The sequence below is a fragment of the Lagenorhynchus albirostris genome, chromosome 8 (assembly GCF_949774975.1).
Source record: "Lagenorhynchus albirostris chromosome 8, mLagAlb1.1, whole genome shotgun sequence".
Taxonomy (NCBI): domain Eukaryota; kingdom Metazoa; phylum Chordata; class Mammalia; order Artiodactyla; family Delphinidae; genus Lagenorhynchus; species Lagenorhynchus albirostris.
This window is the reverse complement of record NC_083102.1, coordinates 84,945,277-84,967,743: the sequence shown is the minus strand read 5'-3', so window position 1 is coordinate 84,967,743 and position 22,467 is coordinate 84,945,277. Positions and strand designations below refer to the sequence as shown.

Genomic DNA, 22,467 nt, shown 5'->3' with positions numbered 1-22,467 from the left:
TCTTTCTAAAGATATTCCAATCTATTCTTCAAAAGACTCAACCCGCTATGGAGCACTTCAAAGATTTATTAAGTGCTTTGTGCAAAAGCCAGTTAAAATGAATGTTTATGTTCCTCCACTGCCCCATGAAAAGCTGCATTTAGCTGGGTTAGCCCAAAGAAAATGCTTCAACCTTTAGATTTCCTGTATGCCTCAGTGGGAGAGTTTATAGCTAGTAACAGAGAAAAAATGGCTAGAGAAATTCTTAGCTTAATTACCAACATTAAGCTATAGTTCTGATTCTATAGCTTAGAACACTTAGAACACTTTGATTCTAACTGATGAAAAGGAATTAAAAAAACATGTTACAACTAAGAGAGCCACCATTGCAATTGGGCACTCTACAAAAATAGTAAAAACAAAATTTCACATAGGAAAATTCTCATTCCTCTCCTGCTGTAGGAAAACAGCAAAGATATACTCTTGAAGTTATCTTCTGTGTTACTAGCTTAATATCATCCATTAAAAGGAGAACCACAGTAAAACATCTGTTTTTCTGTTTTATTGCTGTGATATGAAGTACTCTCCTCGCTAATTAATTCATTTATCCAGCAAATATTCATTGAGTCCAGGGACACTTCTAGGTGCAAGGAATCCATCAGTGAACAATAAACAAAAATCCCTTGGGGGCTTCCCTGGTGGTGCAGTGGTTGAGAGTCTGCCTGCCGATGCAGGGGACATGGGTTCGTGCCCCGGTCTGGGAAGATCCCACATGCTGCGGAGCAGCTAGGCCCGTGAGCCACGGCCGCTGGGCCTGCGCATCCGGAGCCTGTGCTCTGCAAAGGGAGAGGCCACAACAGTGAGAGGCCCGTGTACCACAAACAAAACAAAACAAAACAAAATCCCTGTTCTATAGAGCCATTCTAGTGGTCAGACAGTAATAAATGTAAAAATTATATTGTATGCTAGCAGGCACGTACTATGAAAAAAGCAGAGCAAAGTAGGATGATGGGCGGGTGTCAGCTATGCGGCTGAGGTGGAGTTAGGGCAGGTTAGATCAGGCCTCAACGAGAAGCTGACATTTGAGCAAAGATTGAAGTTCACTGGATACTTTTTTTTTTAAACTTGAAGCTTTCATCTTCAAACTTTACTTTGTTCTATCAAATCTTACATATTTATTTCTAAATAGTGTATTCAATATAATACTTCAATACAGCTTATTATACAGTATTGTAAAATTATTAACAATATATATATTATTGTATAATCACATTGTATAATCCACCCTCTACCTTTTTCAGAGAAAGGTTGTCATAGTTATGAAAGAAACTTGAACTGAGCTCAGCGTGGGGAACTGGAGCAGGCATGAGAGCGGCTCGTCCATGAGCTACATACATGAGTTACACTTGCTCCTTCCTTCAGGAACTGCCGCTGGGAAGAGGCTGACCACGTGAGCTGTCACTGCTTCTGCCTCTCACGCTGCTGTTGTTCCTTAGCCTTTGGCCAGTTTACACCTTTGTGCCCTGCATTTCACTGCTGACACAGAGCTAGCTCTATGTGCCTCTCTATTCAGGAAAGAAAATAACCTACAACTTTTTTTTTTCCTTTAATTTGAATATGCTTTGTACACTTGACACATTTGAGTAGTTTATTTCCTATCTGGATAGGATAATCTATGATTCCTTCTTGCACTGTTAACTCTTGCACTGTTAACTGTTAAGTCAACTCACATTGACTTCCATATATACATTCTTAATGTTCATCTAAGCTCTCGAAAACACACTTCAGGATATCTGATCCTTTAAATCAGTAGTTCTCAGACTTTAGGGTGCACGTGAATCACACCGTGAGCCTGTTGAAACAGAATTCTGCATCTACCCCGAGAGTCTGATTCTACAGGCCTGGGGTTTAACCTGAGATTCTGCATGTTTAACAAGCTCCCAGGAGGTGTTGGGTGCTTCTGGTCTGTAGATCTAACGCGATTTGAGTAGCAAGGTTCTGAGTATTCTCACTTGGCCCAGTGGACCCAGAAGCTATGGTCTCACTGGTCACGTTCCAAGTCCACTGAGGGACTTTCCCTCGGGTGCCTGGCTTGAGCCTCCTGCCCCATCGTACTGATCACTTTCCAGATCTGCTGAGTGCATGGCCTGGGCTCCCTGACCCATCAGGCTATACTTTCCTTCTGATCTTGCTGACCCCTGGCTATACTGGCCAGTGAGCCTTCCCAGCCAACACTGGCCTCGCTCTACTCATCACATCCCTCTGACCTCACTGGGTCCTTCAACCTCTGAGGACCTGCTCAGCAGCTTTCTCATTGCCCTTGGAGGAGTTCCTTATCCTGCCTCTCTTGCTTTGGCCCTGAAGGAGCAGCTTGGTGGCAAAACAGATCAAGGAAGACCCCTCCACACAGACACCCCCCCCCCAAACAAGTGACCTGGCCTTATCTTTCCAACTATCTTTTGTTAAAAAAAAAAAAAAAGAATCAAAAACTCCACAACTTCACTTTATCTTAAAGGCTATGAAGGCACAGAACAAAATGATGTATTTGATATGAAATAACAGCAATTCACATTCAAGTGGCTGATATCCCCGTAAGCCAGGGGAAAAAACTAACACAAAACAGAGAACCAAAACTAAGCAACAAACAAAACCAAAACCACCTTTTCAGTCCTTTTAAGTCCTTTAATTCTTTCCCACACTACCTAATGTCAGTCTAAACCCAGCAGGTCTGATCTGCAATAATTACAGCCCAGGGTGACTTGACAAGGTGGCAAGCAGATTTCCAGCCCTAGCCTTCTGAAACTCTTCCACAAGTTCGCACCGGACTCGCATGCCAAGGTCCCTGTCTATCATCGCCTCTCTTTCCATGAACAGTTTTTCTCCACACAGGCCTTTCTCCACTGCAGTGTTTTCCAAGCCTTTCCATCTTAATGCCTTCCCATGTCTTTGCAGCTCACAGCTGGAAATCCCATTATCATTGCTTTGTAGCAATTTCTCATTTCTTTCTATTTCTATTGTTAGTTAACTGTGAAAATTATTTCCTCTTGCAGGAAAAAATGCCCATATGCTTATTTGAGCTGGAGTCCTGCTGTTCATTATTAGCCAAATGCCGTGCTGTCGTGTTTAATGCGTTTAATGCGCACCCTGAGATGTCAATACCATTTTGTCTATATGAAGGCAGAAACCCATTTGATATAATTTATGAGACCTCCTGCGGGTGGGGACCCAGTCACGTCAGGCGCCTCTCCTTTGTAGCACATCAGCAATTAACTGAGGCTAGTGCATTTTGTTTGTATATTATCTCTGGACTTACAGTGGAGGAAAGCAGGAAGGAAAGGCATATGGGAGATATTTACAGTAGACTTACCCTTCCTGATATAATCTTTCTGAGGTGCAACATTCTGGTCTTCAAGACACTATATTCTGGCTTTGAATGCTTCAGGGAGATTTAGGCTTCTGCTTTATGGTTTCACTGTCAGAATTGTAATGTGCAGCCTGAGCGTGTCTTAAATCATTCAATTCAAAGAATAAACCAGAGTAAATCTAAACACAATGAGGATAACCAGCAAAACGTAATCTGAAGAGGTTTATCATAAATACTGAATGCCTGCCCACCGGAGGGGAGAAAGGACTCAGGAGTGTAAAGCCAATGTTCAGAAGGGCTGGGAACCCGGGAACCTGTGTACCAACCCGGCAGAAAGCTGTCCTGAGGCTGGCGGTAACCACCGGCTGCACTCAAACACCTGAGCTTCATTCTCAGCGATATATATTCCATTTGGGTAACAATTCTCTAGTTTCTGTGCCAGGCCAAGATCAGCTAGACCATTCCCTCCTGGAGTCAGCTGACACTATGCCTTTCCTATAACTCAGTCATGCAATCCCTTCTATCTCTGAAGAGTGGGAGATGCAGTCCCTTCTATCTCTGAAGAGGGGGAGACGGGCGAAGAGAAGACGGTGCTACGAATGTGGTGCTAGTTTACCCACAAAGCAGACAAAGCATGAGCCTACGGAGGTGGTGGGAGTCCAGCAAAGTAAGAACTGTGTATCTCAGACTGTATTGAAGTAAGCATTACGGGAAGAACTGGAACTTCGTTGTTTCCCCTTACATTTATTTTACAGTTTAATCTTTTACTTGTATTTATGTATGAAAAGGGACCTGACTGTATTTCAGTGCTTAGGGACCACTTATGAACCTTTTATGAACCTGACATAGTCACACTGGGTCCCACTTAAGACACGTCTTTTACAAGGAGTGTTTTATGGCTGTTATTTTAATACATGCTCACAAGTCTCGCTTTGCTGTGTTTTTTGTGTGTATTAATGAATATTGTTATTTTATGCAGTCACTCTGATGTATCATATATGTAATTTCTCCAGAGCCCCTCGCAAATTCCCAATATTGTGCCAACTGAAGTTGACTTCCTGAACATCCTCTCATGGTAATCCCCTAATTCAAACCTGGTGAGATTCTGCAGCATTGAACTTGATTTTACTTCTGTTTATCCCCGTGTTTTCTCTCCCCGGTAGTTGTGATTGAAAACATACACCATTCTGCTGTTGCAAGTCATCTCCTCGCATGTATCTTCTGTCATACTGCATGTTTATCTGTGAGCTGCTGCCCAGAGAGACTAGGGGTCCAACACAAGTAAATCATTGAAATATTGAAGAGGAATCCAATCCATTTTAAGAAAGAGTAATGTCCCTCTCTTCATGAAATGTGCATTGATTTATGATGATATGGAAACACTGGCATGTTTTGAAAACTTAAATACCAAGAAAAAAACAAATAAAGCAAGCCTCAAAAAACTTTTACGTGAGTCCTAAAAGATTTCTTTTTGTATACGATACTGAATGATTTTTCCCTTCACCCATACACACACAATATAACCCAAAGTGTGGAAATAAAGAGAATCAACTCACAGGCTGTCCAGGCTCATCTCCCCCGAGGATTCTGAAGCCAAATCCAGACTGCATCCTGCGAAGGTGAACATCCAGCTCCTTGTAATCCGGACCTGGCATAGAGGAGACCCCACTGAGTGATGAGTCCTGCCTCCCCCCAACCCACGAGGGACTGAACACGCCGATGAGATGGATTAATTTTGCGGGTGTGATTAATGAGAGTGCCGTTAGAGTCGGTGAAAAGCACAGAGGATAAGAAAAAAATATATGGTAACAAAAAAGTAGGTATTCCAAAATTAGGTAGTCTCTGGATTAGCACTGACCAGCCAAGGGCATTACTAGGGTATTGCCATAGGCAGAAAGAGCACAAAAATTTTCTGAGTGAAAAGAAAAATCAAGGCCTCCGTAATTCTTCATCTTCCTGAAAGGATTGAGATTGCCCTCAAGAAGATTGGCTGTCACTTTGGCGATGTTACTCTGACTAGAACAATTGTTTTAGAAGTATGAGAGAACAGATGGCAACGCCCTGGAAGTACCTGGTAAAGGACTACTTAGTAATTTACTAGTAGCTGTTTATGACTTGATGTGTCCCATTTAGTGTGTGTAGGGGAGGGGGATATAAACTTACACCTCATAGAAGGTGTCTCTTTTAAAACTGTTACAGTTAGAAAATAGAAAATCTGAACTTTTCTCTATTGAGGTTTGGGTGAAGTTTTGATTTTCTGACAAACTCCTTTAGGTTTTTCATAACTCAGGGACAGAAATTTGCCTGGGTCTAAGTGAACTCTTATCCCCCGAACATTTTAAAATGTGGAAGCCACTAGTGGATTCACTACTGACTCTGTAAACATATTCAAAATAAACTAGACAAGGGATATTTTTCTGTAGTTAGCTGAAAGAACAGAAATGTACTTAAAAATAAGCTGGGAAACTCTTCTGTCATTTTTTTTTCAACCCTAGAATAAACTAAAACCATAAAAAATATTTTAACTTTTTAAAGAGAATATGATTTAAATGTGATTTAACCTTACCCCCTGCCCCTGGCCCTTTGAACCTTCCCCAGGGGCAAATATCTCAATCATGACGGGGCTGTGTATACTTTCAAGGCCACTGTTAGGATGTTAATCAATGATTAGCAACTTTGGGGAATGCTTATTAATGCCATCCTTTGCTTAAGAAGTATTTAGTGATCTTTGGGCCTTAATGGTTTAAAGGAGGTATTAGAATTGATAGATGCAAGTATTAAGTTAAATTCTCCTTGCTTAAGCAGGATGGTTTTGGAAATTGGGATGGGATTTCAGAGGAGAATCCTCATGAGACAGGAAGCTTATGTCTGAGCCATCTGGGTATACAGTAATAGCCATAGTTGAGAGAGACACTCAATAAGTGATGGCCAGGCAAATCTTTTCCAGACTCTACAGTAAGTGGAGCTGCTGAAGTGATGCAGTAAACAGAGCACAACAGAACAGGGCTTGCCTTTGTGCCCTCCAACCTGAGCAAAGCATTTCCAGTGATATGTGAAAGGCAAGTCACTCACTTCTGAAATGTAGGCATAAGCTGATTGCCTGTCTAGTGTTCTCAAGGAAAAAAAAAGCTGAATCAGCCATATAAGTACATACGTATATATGTCCAAGTCACATGGTCCAAGATTCTATGACTTTCGTGCCCTTTTAGGACCAGATGCATGTATAACCAAAGTCTTTCCCATTCAGTGACAAATATAAAACTCAAAGAAGAATAACCAACTGGATTTCCACATCCATTAGTCATCCTTTATGAACTGTATAATCATTCATATTTTAAAGGTACGACAACTTAGAAAAATTCAGTTCCTCTTAAACACTTTGTTAGAGTTGAGTGGTAAAAGGAGAATGAAAACTTTGCCCTACACTCTACAAGTCTCAACTGACTTTTGAACTCAGTTTATTCCGAGGTCTACAACATTATATATGAAATCACATATTGGGGTGTGTGCTAAACCTTCAGGACTCTGGAGGCAAGTGGAGCAGCCCTACAGAGTCATGGCAGGTACCTGTTTTTCTCCCAACACAGGCAGAAAGGCGAGGGGAGAGGGGAGGATAATACCCATTCGCCGTTCAAACCTCTAAAACTTGGTTATATGCTGCTCCCATCAATCTCTTCTCTAGGTTCCTTTAAGCTTAGAGGACTCGAGACCATATATACGTAAAAATCACAAAGAGAGCACGATATACTTTCGACATTCAAAATGATACAGCTAGCGTATGTTTAACCAGAACCTTCCATTTACTTGTAGATAGTCTCATTTTTGCATTGCTGCTGAGTATGGTAAGTGAGAAATTGTTCCTCCAGTGGCTTCAGCACCAATCCATATTGCATGAGGAGCTCTACAAGGACTTTACCGTGTGATCCATTTTATTTGCTAAGGAAAACTTTCCCCCGAGGAAATGCTGAAATCATAACAATCCCAGTAATGGCATTTTTGAGATGTGCCAAGGTACAAGGGAGCTGTCGTGTCAGAGGTTGTTGTGATTCCTGGGAGAATTGGAAAGCTTTTCCTTAATGAATGACTCAGGACTCCTTTATATTTAGGAGAAAAATATAGATCTATGTTTGCTAGTTAATTTTATTTAACTCTGAAGAACTCTGAAGATGTAAGCAGGGAATATATCCCCCCCCCATTCTTTGTGTGCATTTTGGTGACGTTCCGATCCCCTGACTACTGCCCTGACCACTCTGATTTCAAATATAGGGTGATATATGCCAACCACATCATCTTCACCCTCCGTTCTTCCAGGCCAAGACGGCCAGCTTCATGGCACATGTGCCCGTAGAGAGGCAAAAAGAGACCCGTTAGAGAAGTATGCCTGCAGATGTAATTTACTTTTTATTTCTTTGTTAATTCTGAACAGACTCAGAGGCTGCAGGGCGTGGAAACTTAAGAGAAATAGCCAACTGGAAAAAAAAGTTTAAATGATGGACTGTGCCTTAAGGCAGTTTATTTTTTTCTTTTTCTTTTTTTTTTTGTTATTGCTTAAGGAAAATAAGAGCTTTCAGAAAGAGAATTTTTCCTTTGTTTCTCCCTCCCTTCACCCATCCATGTGAGTCTGGCTTTAGAAAATAACTAACACTATATGCACATAACTGGAAACATTACTTTTCTCCCTTCCTGCTTTGTTAGCTCTCTTGAAAGATTACAATGTTTCTGATACTCTCCTTTAGCTGCTCTTCTGGTCTGATGACATACTTAAAATGATTGTTATCATGCTTTATCTCTTCCCCTGTCAATGCAAGGACTTAAAGCAAAGAAATTCAAGGGCAACTCTTCACCCCACTGTTATAGAATTTAACAATCCTCACCCCTCTCTCCAGTTGGTTTGCAAACCATGCACCTGGCAGGCTGTTAGATGAAGGGGTCTGGGGGACACCTAGTGGGACCTGAGTCACTCTGGATGTCACTCAATCATGCCCCTACCAACATCCCTTTTTTTTTTTCTTCTGTCTTTGTGTTCAGTCTGTATCTGTGCTCTTTTTTTTTTCTTCTTCTTTTTCCTTTTCGCAGAACTGTGAGGGGTGCTCTCAGGCATTTCTTGGTGCAACTCAAGATGAGGCAGTCATTGTGAAGAAACGGACTAAGAGAGTCAGAAAACTCTTTGGACGTTGGTGTTCAATGGTTAGCCATGGCCAGTGTTGCTTGTTCCTTAGAAGCTGGGTCCTAGGATCCTCAGGAATTATGAAATAATGCATCTTAAGATCCTCGTCCCAGATGGGACTTCGCATGACCACGGTGGCAAGCTACAGAAATGGAATTTACAAGTCCTGATTAATCCTGGGCTCTCAATAATATTGAAAAAGCTACATCCAGGTAGCAGGGTAACCTCCGTCATAATAAAGAAAAGCAGAATTTCAAAAGCTGATTCTTATTTTGTACTAAGACGCCAGGAAGACTTCACATGCTATACGTACCCTTGGTATAGCTTTTGAAAGACACGGTTCTGTGCACCGCTTCAGGAAAAAGGATGGGTGACTGAACACAACTGATTAATTTTGTGAATGGATTCAAGCTTCAAAAATGCAAAGAATGGCATTTTTATGGATTAATTTGGCACATGGAATGCTGCTGTAAACACGTCAATTAAATTTTGGTACTTGAATCCCCTTTCATGTTTTAATTAAACATAAGTACCACAGGCTTATTATCACATTTTGACACAGATAATGAATTCATTCAATTTTTCCTCTTGAAAAAGTATTAAATTTTTGGCTTTTCCTTGGAAAGAGATCTAGAAAAGACAGTACGAGGAAGGAATCAAGAATCAAAGGTGGTTATTAAATATGTCCCTGCCAAAAAAAAAGAAAAAATGTCCCTGGCATCTGGATTTCCAATGCACTCTAGATACAAAATGAATTAAACAGGAATTAAATAGTTTTTATTGATCAAATCTAACATTACCAGGTAAATAACTAACACATTCTTGTCTTAAAATAATCCCTTCTCTCTACTTTTTTCTCTTTATACCTTTGGTAATATGAATGTGGCCAGACATGTTTTAGCCATAGTAGAAGCCATCTCCCACTCTCTGTTTGGTACTCTTCAAATAACCAAAGCTTTCAAATAAACTCAGATTTTCCCATCTGAAATACTCCCTTGCTCTCCCCATCCATTTCTCTCTTGAAAGAGTGGTCTCTACGGAAGCCTTCACTCTCTCTCATGTCTGACTTACTCCTGATGGTCTGGTTTCTGTTCTCTTGGCATTACTGAATTGCTCTCTTTAAGGTCTTTGATGACATCCTAATGACCAAATCCAATGGCCATTTTTTTCTTGTGATTGTTTTTCTTGTGATTTTTCTTGTGATTCGCATTGTGATCGATTTCTGTGTCTCATTTGATACTGTCGACGCACCCTTTATGACGCCTGATTTCTATTGTTTCTAAACAAGAAAAGGTCTCCTTCCAGAAGGGATTTCTACTCTTGGTTTCCGTGATACGCCACACCCTAGTTTTCTTGTCTTTGGGTGGGATTGTTCATTCAAAGGTCCTGACTATGGATTCATTGCTCTTATTAACATTCTCCCTTGGTGATGGCATAATTATCTTTGTCTATCTATAATATTCCATATGCACAGCGTGTAGGAGTTGCTTAAATGTTTCTTGAATTTGTTTAAATATACTCGCCAATCTAGTGTACCTAATAAACCACAGCGTTATTCTTCTACTGAGTTTTCACTTAGCTTCATAATTACATTAGGACTTCCTACCGTCAATTTTACCTCTGTACCTAAGCATCTTCTGCAGCTAAAGTTAGTAAAATACCTTGTAATTATGATAAATTTAGTCGATTCAAAATCATGACACATAATTTGATAAGGAACATTTTATAAATATGAGAAATAGTATAGGAGTTCTACTTATTTTGGATGGAGTCATAATTTTCCAAAATAGTTTCCTAACTTGTGTGGACACTGAACAAAATATTTGGATTGTTCTTTTCCTGAAAATCTGGATTGCATAGTAGTATAATACACTCAAACTACATTATAACTTTTCTCTTTCAAGTAATGTATATTTCTTGAAATGTAAAAATATCATTTTGCGCATATATCAAGGTAATGTAAGCTCTTGAGTTCTTCTCTTTCTTCTTTTGTTTTTAAATAAAATACCTTCAGAAGCTGAAATTTTCAAGAAATGTGCTTGCCGTGGCCAGGAAGCTGAGGTTTAGAATCTCAAATTAAATCCTGCTTTCATTTTGCAGCTGTAATCACTAGGCCTCAGTTTTCCTCTGGTTATAGGATATTCTTCAAAATTACAAGGAGTTTACAGTCATATATTCTTATATACTAAGAATAATAATGCTTTAAACATTTTCAGACCAAGCTAAACAAATACTTTAGACATTATTTGGGGACACAATGCTAAGCAACATCTCCCGTATTTTCTACATATCCAAAAAAAATGACATGGAAACTTACAGAATGAAATGATCTCAAGCACATATATTCTCCAAGGGGTGTTAGAACATGCTGAGATGGATAATGAGCTGTTGTCATGGAAACACTCTAGAGATGTGTGCTGTGAGCCCACAGACCTGAAACAGTACTATTGTTATGAAACGTTCTTTTCTACAATTGTTTCAGTGTTCTCACTTTCCATCCAGTGGTCTAACCTGCTGTTCAAAGCACTTCCTAAGAGTAAGAAAATATGAATATTCCTTTACCTCCTTCATTTCCATAACATTAAATATTTCAGTCCAAACCAAATTAATAACTATTTTCAGAATAATTAGGTCAAAATTTTTCTTTTAAGTAAATTAATTTATTATAGCTAAAAGCTCTTAAACTTGAAACTACGCTATTCTAACTTAAAATACTATTGAAATGTAGCACTTTATAATTGGCATGGTTTAAAAAAATTAAATTGATACAGGTATTTACTTGATGTGAAAAGAATTTCATTCTACATTAGCAATATTTTTAATAAGTCCTCGGAAATGTCTAAATTTCAAATCTCTTGAGATACTCTAGCTTCTTATTTCTATTTATCTAGTCCAGTGCTGTCCAAAATAAACAAAATGTAAGTTACACTGGTGATTTAAACATTTCTATTGACCACATTTTAAAAAGCAAAAAGAAATAGGTACAATCAATTTTAATAATATACATTTAACCTAATATATCCAAAATATTATTTAAGCATTAATCAATATTAAAAAATAATTAATGAGATATTATACATTTCTCTTTTTTTTTTGTACTAAGCTTTTGAAATCTGGTGTGGATTTACGCACGTCTTACAGCACATCCAAATTCAGAGTGGCCACATTTCAAGCCCCTAATAGCCACATGTGTCTAGAAACTTCTGTATTGGCTAGTGTGGATTTAGTCAATCTGGTGGCTTTCTTTAGTACCTGGCTTTGAATCTAATCTTTTACTAAAGCATTTTATGAAAGAACTTAATGAATATGACTATTTTCCTTTGTCTTTTGTTTGTTTGTTTCCTTGGCAGCCATCAGGCCAAACGTAGTGAGCCTTGCCCTCTACCTTAAATATGCGCCTGTGCGGGGTGAGTGAAATTAACATGGTGATTATATACTAATTAACTGATGCTACTCAGAAGAATGATTTGTTACACAGAATGGAAGACGTTGCATTCACAGGACTGTGAGTACTGAAGAATACTTGCCAGAGGAATCCATTCGAAAACTGGTCCTTGGTGGCACTTGTTCTGGATGGGAAAATGGGGAATTAAAATTGAAATTCGTTTACGGCATTTTAAAATTCATCTTTACTTTTGTTTGGTTTCAATTAGAACTCGCTCCCATTCTTGTTCTCGCGTTTAATGATTTTTTTTTTCTCTAAAATCTATGGAAGTTAGTGGACAGATTTACCTGGTTTTATGTACATGAATATGTCTGTAAATGTATTTCTTTCACATGCAGGCAAAAATCTGAATTCTTGTAGATCAGAATGGAAAAAGAGATCATTATTTCCAAACATTAAGCTCTGATTCTCATTATAAGAATGCTTATTTGAAAGTAAAGTCAATCCAGAACCCCAAATATACACACAATAAATAAAGGTCTTTGAAATCATGTTATGATATTGTGCCACCAAACACTGAAAAGTGAAAACTTCAATCAATGATTATGTTGACTTACGTACACCAGTCCAAATATTTTGACACTTACAATTATTTGGATAGATGAAGTTATGTATAAGTAGTTGAGTAAAATTGGTCTATATTAGCAACAGGGATCCTTCATGAGAACTATGATGTCATCTATGCTACAAATAACATAAAAGTTTATGGACGTGAGTGTAAAATACTATATATATTCCATAATATATGTATGAAGTACTAAGAAAATAATGGGTATTTTATCATTAAACTTAAGAACTTAAAAGAAGACCAAATTCTGATTGCTTTCTTACTGAGCTTTGTTTGCTTTGAATAAAGAGTTCTATACTATTCAACACAAAAAATGAAATAGAAGCCTCTTGAGGGCGATAATGAGGCTGTTCCCCAGGGTACCCTGCACAGCTAGCCTCACTCATGAGGAGAATGAGACTCCCTTCCAGGCGATCTGTCTTTTCACAGTAAATTAGTTTTCCAGCAGAACGGTTATTTTTTTAAAAAACCTCCATGTTTACTGTGACTGCTTAGGATTATGAATTGAGAAATATCGTTTCATCATAAAGATGGAGCTGTAACAGGGATGGAAGATTGGTCCCTTCTAAACATTTCCATTAGTTGTAAAGGTGACACTTTACATTATCATAATCTCACTAGGACCTACTTGCCATCAGCAATTAGACTCAGTTTACTGCAGCCCCGATGGCCTCATTTTTATTCATGGAAGTACTCTGGGTTACACTGTCAACTTGTGCTACCACCAAAATGCTTTGACAAACTAAATAACTTTCAACCAAGGACTGATTTTAGAGTTTACTTCTCACATTTCCACCCCGTTTTATCCCCTGTCTGATTCCCGGAGCATTAAGTTTTAAACTACTGAATGAAATAAATTTATAAGCTATCGGATTGAATCTAATTTCTAAAATACATGGGGAAAAACGTGTCTCCAACCTAACTTTTATTTCACTATCTTTATTACTTAGCGATTTCTTTCTCTACTAAAATGAACTGCTAGAAATATAATACTCTAGTTACTTACAAAGCTACTCAAAAATATATATATATTTTTTTTTTGTAGTACGCGGGCCTCTCACTGTTGTGGCCTCTCCCGTTGCAGAGCACAGGCTCCAGACGCACAGGCTCAGCGGCCATGGCTCACGGGCCCAGGCGCTCCGTGGCATGTGGGATCTTCCCAGACTGGGGCACGAACCCGTGTCCCCTGCATTGGCAGGCGGACTCTCAACCACTGCGCCACCAGGGAAGCCCTCAAAAATACTATTTTTGAAATTAGATTTCCAAATTAAAATTTACATATGAAAAATGGCAAAGTTAACTGGACCTACCGATCTCTTTTCCAACATACTATAACTGCAAAGTGACGCATAATGTGATGTATCAGAAACTCTGACTGAAAGGCAATTTTTTTTTTCACAGATCAAACCATAACATAAATTATACTCAAGACAGCAATAACAGTTTTCCTGAACAAGGTACAGGAAATTAACCTTCATAGTACAGTTGAGAACATTTTAAATGATAATGTTATTAAAATTTTCTGGTCTTTTTATGATTCTGATATTAAAGTCACTGATAAAAATGTCTTAACATTTACATATCATCTTATTTTGATTTTTCACTAAAATAAAATAGTGCTCCAGAGAACATCTGCGGGTAGTACTGGGCCACCCACAGGCCACTGGACTCCAACAGTGTCCAAGCACATTTGTCCAGGGCTTGATCTAGCAGCGTTCAGATGTGTAGATGTTCTCCTAGAAGCCAAGGCAGCCTTTCATGATCACTGAATAGCTGCGCAGCCATGAACTGATCAAAACCTTCCCTAAACCTATTGATGTTTCCAGCTTGACTGTATTGAGTATTTAACCACAAGGGCAAAGGAGAATGGAGAAAAGAAGGCTCGAGCAGAAGCTTCACAGCTCTGGTTCTGAGCCCAGTGCATCTACCATATGTGTTATGGTTCCCACCATCAGTTTCCATTTAGAGCCTCGAGCGCTGTGCTGCAGTGTACGGTATTTTTACACCACCCCGGCTTCCCAAATAGCTCTGCCGTTAGGATGGGAGACAGTGCAAACTACAACTCTTGCTCACTAATAACAAGGAAAGAGCAGCAGAAAAAACAGATGGTTTAGAAATACCACCACCCATTTGGGATAAGTTATGAATTATATGCACATTACAATACTGAACAATGAAAGAATTCCACAATGAACAACAAAAGTGCAGGATAAAGGCCACAGACGTGACAAACACAATGGTCCATTTCTGATCAGCTATCAATTATAATTTCATTTCAAATATAGTATTAAAAACAGTCTTGCTCCTCCATTATGCTCTTTAACTGGCCTGTGGTTACTCTTGATTACCACCTTTGGTACAATACTCATTGCTTATTATGGGTGAATGCTTCCTAATTTCTCAAAAGAAAGACTGATTGTGTGAGCTCATTTTGAAGAAATTCCAGAGGAATTTCTGTTCTAAAGAGGTCCTACCAGAAGGCACATTATACCATATGGATCCCTGACACTTTTATGATCTACATTTGAGTGATGTCTTACTGCAAAGGAGTTTGGACATGTTGTACCTCATAAATTGTTTATTCATAATAACCAAGGTTCAATGTGAAGAAAAAAAAGTTTGGACAACCTCAGTCATCATTCAGCTTGGGTTCATACCAAGGGATAGAATCATTAGGGAAGAGTTTCAGGGAACAAGGATTTTTCTTCTCTGTATCTTTTGGTTTTCATCAGCTTGTCTGCTCCAGCTTCTGAGGCTGCAGTGGGGAGTATGCCCAAGAAATGGCCCCATGAGCTGAGGTGACAAGATAAAACTTTAGAATAAGTCTGACTTAAAGAAAAGTGAAGCAGCAGGACATGGCCCTCATTCCTAAATGATCAAGTTCCTTAGCATGATCAAAACTTTATTTTGTAAGATTCCAAAGTAAGCCATACTCATTTTCTCTGGGAAACACTTTGTATTGCCTTGTTTGGCATTAAAAAGAGGAGCCAGGATAGCCATTTTTTCCGCAGTTATGTGCGTACAGTCTTCCTTAGGAGCAGAAGGACAGACAAAATTAACTCCCTTTTGGTCCTGTGATTATTGTGGTGATGAATCTGATTTGTTCTCTGTGATAAGAATAAGAATTTCTCTTCACTTAAATGAGTAAGGCCTCACTGCCATACATTTTCTACTTAGTTTGCCATGCTCTAGACTTGCACATCTGTATGGTTTTCTGGGTATGGAAGGAGTTCACTGGGTGTTTGGCTACCAAAACAAGTTACCACATACATCTTTACCTGAAATTAGGGATAAAACATGTACGGACAAAAACTCAGGGAGCCAAACAAATTAGCTTGAAAGAAATTATTTATCTGAGTAGGCTTTAAAATTTGTATTCAAATTTAGATGTATGCTTTTCTTGGACAGTAACGATGTCTATCTCTTTAACAGACTACATAGTAAACGGAAGTCATATCAAATGAGGACAGTCTGGAGCGTGAAAGGGGAGCTAGTAATTATGCCAGGACAATGCAGAGCAGGACTGTCTCAGGCAAACTGGCAATAAGTAGTCTTACGGGTAAGTAGGCCACTATAAAATGTTTCCTATCATATCAGACATATGTGGATGAAGCAATGATGCAATCACATATACAGAAAGAATGGCAGGAGGAGATAGGAGGACGGAAAGCAGTGAGGGCCTTTAGAAATAGTCTTTTCCCCCCAATGTTAGAAATGGTGTACGGAGCCCAACAGTTAAAGTGTTAGCATACAAACCCAGACAATTCAAGCCTTTCCTCTTGTAACTGCAAAGAAAATTAGTCTTTCTTGCATGAGATTTATGGGAAAAGGAGGAATAAAAAATACCATGGCTTGGGCTTCCCTGGTGGCGCAGTGGTTGAGAGTCTACCTGCCGATGCAGGGGACATGGGTTCGCGCCCTGGTCCGGGAAGATCCCACACGCCACGGAGCGGCTGGGCCCGTGAGCCATGGCCGCTGAGCCTGCGTGTCCGGAGCCTGTGCTCCGCAACGGGAGAGGCCGCAACAGTGAGAGGCCCGCGTACCGCAAAAAAAGAAAAAAAAAATACCATGGCTTATCTCATTACACAAAGGTGGGTATTTTTCTCTGCTTTCAATTTTTAAAAATCCATGTAACGGAAACAGCAAGAAGTCAATTATCAACAGAGGCTATTACACAAAGGAAAGTGAGATTTATCTAAAAGTACTGGATAGAGATGAGGGTGGGTAGATTTTTGCTATTTTCTGGAAATTGCTGGTAATGATAATAGGGTCATGTTAGTTGAATAACTAACATGGAAACCCAGAAACGCCACTGGTCAAAATTTCTTTGTGGACTATTTAGGCATGGTTCTTCTATTATGTATACAAGCTTTAAGCTTAGGTGGAATGAAGTTAATCTGGAAAAACTTTCTTTTTGCGTGGAGCTCTCCAATGAGAACTAATGAGATTTTTGATAATTAAAAGATATTTAAGGGCTTCCCTGGTGGTGCAGTGGTTGAGAGTCCACCTGCCAATGCAGGGGACACGGGTTCGTGCCCCGGTCCGGGAGGATCCCGCATGCTGCGGAGCGGCTGGGCCCGTGAGCTGTGGCCGCTGGGCTTGCGCGTCCGGAGCCTGTGCTCCGCAATGGGAGAGGCCGCAGCAGTGAGAGGCCCGCATACAGAAAAGAAAAAAAAAAAAAAAAAAAGATATTTAACACAAGACATTCTCCTGATTAAATATCAATTTTGCACATGGAACGAGAAATTATGGGTCTAATTGTCTAATTATATTTAAACTATTGTCTATATTTACTGCACATTTTGCTTGTTAAAATACTGATATTATTTGCTCTGTTATATAATACAATGTCATTCAGGAATTGCTTTCCTATGTTTTTGTCCCCAGTTTCACTGTAAGCTTCACGTGAGCAGAGATTATGTCTCATGATTTTTCTCTTGTGGAGTGCGCAGCAGAGTCTAGACACATACTGTTTCATACATTCTTGTTAATTGATGTGGAGCCTAAAGACGCCACTTCTGGGCACTCTGCCTGATGCTCTGAAGTCAGAGGCATTGCCTTGCCTGCTGGGTGGAAGAATCTTCTTCCTCTCAAGTCCCATGTCATCATAAGAAGATCTTATGAAGACAGGAGGTGTTTCTAGCCTTCCCCTCGTAAGCTTGTACTTGCCATGTTCTGTTTCCTGTGGCTCTAGTATCCTACGGTTGTCTTTGTTTAAAATCACAGCATTTTTTTTTTCAGGAATACATCTTTATTAAGATGTCCTGTACATGCGTATTAAAATGTCAGCATAATCTAATTACGAGCCAAATGAGGCACAGCATCATTTACATCATTTGATAAATTTCCATCATTTGCAGGGGACTAGTGATTTGAATCCAAATACTTCTTGACAGCCTGGATATAACAAACATTCTGTAGCTCTGTATAGCAGAAGCTTGTGGGTGGAGGTACATTCTTTTATTTGGTTACTGCAACCCAGTTTTGAACGTGGATGCAAAAATTCTGTTCAGCATTAGACCTAGCTGTAAAGGAGGATACCATGAGATCACTACAGGTCAGGGAAAATGTCAAAGGACTTGGTTTAGACAGCTGTGGTTAGGATTCCCTTCCGTACTTTCTGTGGTCCCACTATTTTTTCTCCAAGGAAAAAGTCTGGGGACACAATAAATAGAGCCAAAGCTAAATGTTATGCATGTAATTCAAAAGAATAAGAATAGAGTGGTTCACAAAATTTCAAATATGGGTCTTTTGTTTAGATGCACGCATTTCACGGTCATTAAAAGAAAACCCTATCTGAAGATGATGAGAAATAGATTGAGCTTTCCCTCCATTCATTACAAAACATTCTTTTTGAGCATTGCTCTGAAACTTTAAATGAGAGAATGAAACTTTTTCCACACTTGGAAACAGGTTGTATATATAGAGGGCAAAGGTCTGTTCTGTTCTATCAAGACCCTGGCACGTGAAACTGAGAAAAACAGACTGAACCGATTAGCTATCCAGAGATTAGAGAAAGCGGTGCCGTGTTTTTTTGGCTTCCTTCGTCTTCAGGGCAGAGTTTTTCTTACCTTGACATGATTTCTGTGTTTCATTCACACTCCATTTAGTGTCATGAAATAACAGGATAGAAAGAGAAGGATGGGAAAGGAAATGAGCTTGCCCTCTTTTGGCGCCTAAGAGTCGTGACCCTGAAAACATTTTCGTGACCTTAGAAACATTAGAGAGAGCTGAGAAAGCAAGAAGTAGGGGCGGGGGGTTGTGAGATGAGAGAGGCAGCCGCAGAGCACATGCAGGGCTCCGCGGGCAGTCAGGATTTTGTTGTTCAAGTGGCTTAGGACGCAAGGCAAAGGGGGTACAGAGCTCCCAGAGGAGGACTGATAAAGAAAGTCGTGGGAGGTTAAGGCAGATTGGTTTGCTATGTTTGTTACAGGTGAGGAGCGGAAGGGCAATGAAGAGAAGGAGCATTGCAGGGGCTGGCTAAAGAAATCGGAATTCGTTTAGGGTTGAAAAGAAGGTCATGCACAATTCCTGCTCACAAACTGAGGACACAACAGCATCAGACACCATAGAGAAAAGACGGAATAAATACCAACATGGCCTTTGTCCTGAATAATAAAGCCTTGCATTGGTCGGGAAACAGCAAAAGGATGGTAACAATGACTAATGAAGGGACAAAAACAGGAGGAAGCATCTCTTGACGCTCCCTACAGGTAACCACAAAATTCAACAAGCCAAGGACAGGAGGATGATATATTCCACCTTCTGAGTTAGAACTTCACCTGTATCCTGATCTCTACTTGTTTATATTTATTCTTCTTGTCTCCCAGTTAAATTCGTGAGAGCAGGACATTTTACTCAACTTTGGTATCTCCCCATGGTACTGAGGGCCAAGTGGGTATTCAATAAATACTTGGTTATTGAAGCAGAAAAGGTATTAAGAACTGTGCTGAAATCTTGTCAGGTTTTTTCAGTATAATGACCATTAATACCCTGAATTCATACCCTGTATTATACAGTGAAAAATGCCTACTTCGTTCTAATTCTATCACAGCAAAAACATTCTAACTCTACAGCCCTTTAAAGACATTTCAGTCGTTCTGCCAGAAGGAGAAGAATCAAATACAGCAGGCCTGAGATAGCCAATTATTTTTATAAAGTGGCAGAGGGGCGGGGTGGTGGAGGTTTATTTTGATAAAGATGATTTCTCAATGGCCTGCTATCCTAACTAGTTTATCAACCAAAATTACTTTTACAGAGAGTTGTAGAGGATGGGCAAAGGGATATGTCTACTTTTCCCCTTACCAGCTGGGGGTGTAATTCTCAGCCCCTGGGCTCATCAAAGAGTAAGCAGATTTGAGATCCTCTGAGATAACACACAACTTAAAACTTGCTATTCATGCTTCAGATGATAAAGTTGGAAAGAAGACACTGGCGGAACACCAAAACAAAGGAAATCAGCAGACCGTAAATGGGAGCGCCCGGAACCAAACCCTTCTCACTAGGCTAATTTTTTCAATCCATTACTTAAGTTCATATTGTATTGTGTATTTTCCTCATATATTATACATTCATGCCGTTTGGATTCCTGTCCTCTAACATTCAAAAGAGATGACCTGTGAGATGGTGGAAAGAGGTACAATGAACGTATATGCAATATTAAAAAGCTCTGTTTTCTAATATTTATAAAGTGCAATGAAATAATTTTAGAAGACCTTCAAATAGGATGACAAGTGCCTACACGATATTTTACGAGTTAACTTTCAAATGGGCCCCAGTGAATTAAACAAGAAGTGGAATTTCCGGTAGAAGTGATTGGTACCTGCTCTGTGTTGCTTTCGGAACCATTACTTTCACCATTGTGAGTTGGAAGGACTTGGCTAACGTTTTACTCACATTCCTAAAATCTTCAATGACTACATTCATGGCTCTAAGGAAATCTAGGCTTCAGATTCAAGATCAGATTAAACATAAAAATCCCAACCATTTCTTCTTATTATCTGGTGGCTTAAATAAAACTACCAACCTCTTCCCCTATTACCCACCCCTGGCCCCCCAAATACATTCCTGATTTTTCTCAGGGGCTTAGGGGGAATAAAGTAGGAAACAAAATTTAAAACCAAAAGATATAAGCTTTTTCTGAGTTGACAGGCTTTTTTCTTTCTTTTTGAAAGAAAAGTTTCGATCAGCTGGCTTTACTTTTGAGATACATTTTGAAGCTCAGAATATAAAATCACCACGCCAGATCATTTCAGCCTCAATATATCTCCTGTCAGGGCTTCAGCTGTTATTAATACACCCTTGTTTTTTGTGGCTTTCACTTACGCCTACTTTCATAAATGGCTCTAGATTTCTCGTAGAGCTCATATGGGTCAGGCTTCCTTGGGTCAAAGGCCTCTGTTGAGTCAGGAAATGAACTCCTGTGAAGGGCGGGTGGGAAGGGCAGGTTCTGCGGTATGGCCGGAGCAGATAGACTCGTTTGAGGACTGCCTTGATTCTCCCATCGGTCTGTTATCTGGAAAGTGAAAGAGAACAGAGAAAATGACTGACAATGAACTCTTTCTTGCTGTTTCCCTTGTCGCATACCACAGCCCTCACCTTTAAGTTTGACTTTCTTGCCCTGTAGACTTTTCTTTCACAAAACATTCAAAACTTTGGTATAAGTGCCTTGAGAGATTCTATTTCTATATAATAAAGCAGCACAGATGGTTATAACTGTGTGTGTTGCCTGACTTTTGAATGTAAACTTTCATAACTTTGTCACCTACTAGCTAGTAATTTTCAGCAAATCACTTAATCTGTCAGAGTCTGTTTTTTCTCCCTATACAATAAAGGCAATATGTATCTCAAGATAATTTACCTGTCAGTGCTTATGACTGTATGGTATTGTTCCTTGTCTAAGATGGCCCCAATTCATTACACCATTTTTACTAAAGAAGAAGATGAAGTCGTCTGCATGCATCCATCTCATACCTATGCACATCCGAACCACCTCCTACACTTGAACATTCAATCACTTTCCTCACAGTTTATAAGTAATTATACAACCCTTTGGGATTTTTGAATTGTTCAAAATCTTCTACGAAGCCTCATTTACTGCTGATCTGGTGGTTTCTTCTCCAAAATGCTGCTGCTGCTACCATCATAATTTATTAATGGTCTGTAGAATACTATGCTCTTTCATATACATTACCTTCTTTGATCCTCACTATAGCCCCGTGAGGTAGAGCAGGGACTCATTCCTTTTTATCAAGGAGAAAGCCGCGTTCACCGAGATCACCTGTTTGCACAGCCCGCTTCAATCATCAGCTGATTGCTCATTCAAACTCAACTTCAGCTTTTCTGCTTTGACTAAACCTGTTGTGTACAGGATGATATTAGGGTACCCTCTTGTCTAAAATTCTGCACTGGCTGAGCGTGGTCCTCAGGCCGCTCTCGAGTGGGATACAGTGGCTCCTGAGGGCCCAGGTCCTGATTCTCTCTCTTGTATCCACTGACGGTCTCTCTTCTCATTCCCTGTAATCCATCAGGTTCTCTCCAGCCTCTGAACCCTTGCATACTTTCTCTTTCTGCCTGCAAAGTTTACCCATTTTCCACTCTTCCATCTCCCGTCCTCATTATACCTGGATACTAGATTCAGATGAGACACCTACTCTAGAAGGCCTTTGCTGACCATTCCTGATCTGGTTACTTGTCCCTTCTGGGTGCTCCCACAGCACCCTCTACCTACCCCTCACACTCAACCGTAATTGCGAGTCTACCTTTGTCTCCGCAAATAGATTATGTTGGGGACAGAGACTGCAGGGGATGCAGTCTCTCCCACTGTTGTATTACCAATATATAGCAAGTGCTCAGAAAATGTAAATTTAGTGACTGAATGAAATCATCAGTAACATATGGTCACTTGTTCTTTCTTTAAAACCAGTTTTGATACACACTATTTT

The 22,467-nt window shown here is 39.7% G+C and overlaps 1 protein-coding gene across 1 annotated transcript in view; it reads right to left on the bottom strand.

Annotated features, from left to right (window-relative positions):
- Positions 1-22,467, bottom strand: part of MAGI2 (membrane associated guanylate kinase, WW and PDZ domain containing 2) — a gene marked incomplete at its 5' end in the record, with an annotated part of 1,082,576 nt that overhangs the window by 151,943 nt on the left and 908,166 nt on the right. The window contains 3 exons of the mRNA XM_060156186.1: positions 4,900-4,991; positions 12,038-12,079; positions 20,849-21,038. Of these exons, the coding sequence (XP_060012169.1) occupies positions 4,900-4,991; positions 12,038-12,079; positions 20,849-21,038 (324 nt within the window). The remainder of the gene's footprint in view (positions 1-4,899; positions 4,992-12,037; positions 12,080-20,848; positions 21,039-22,467) is intronic.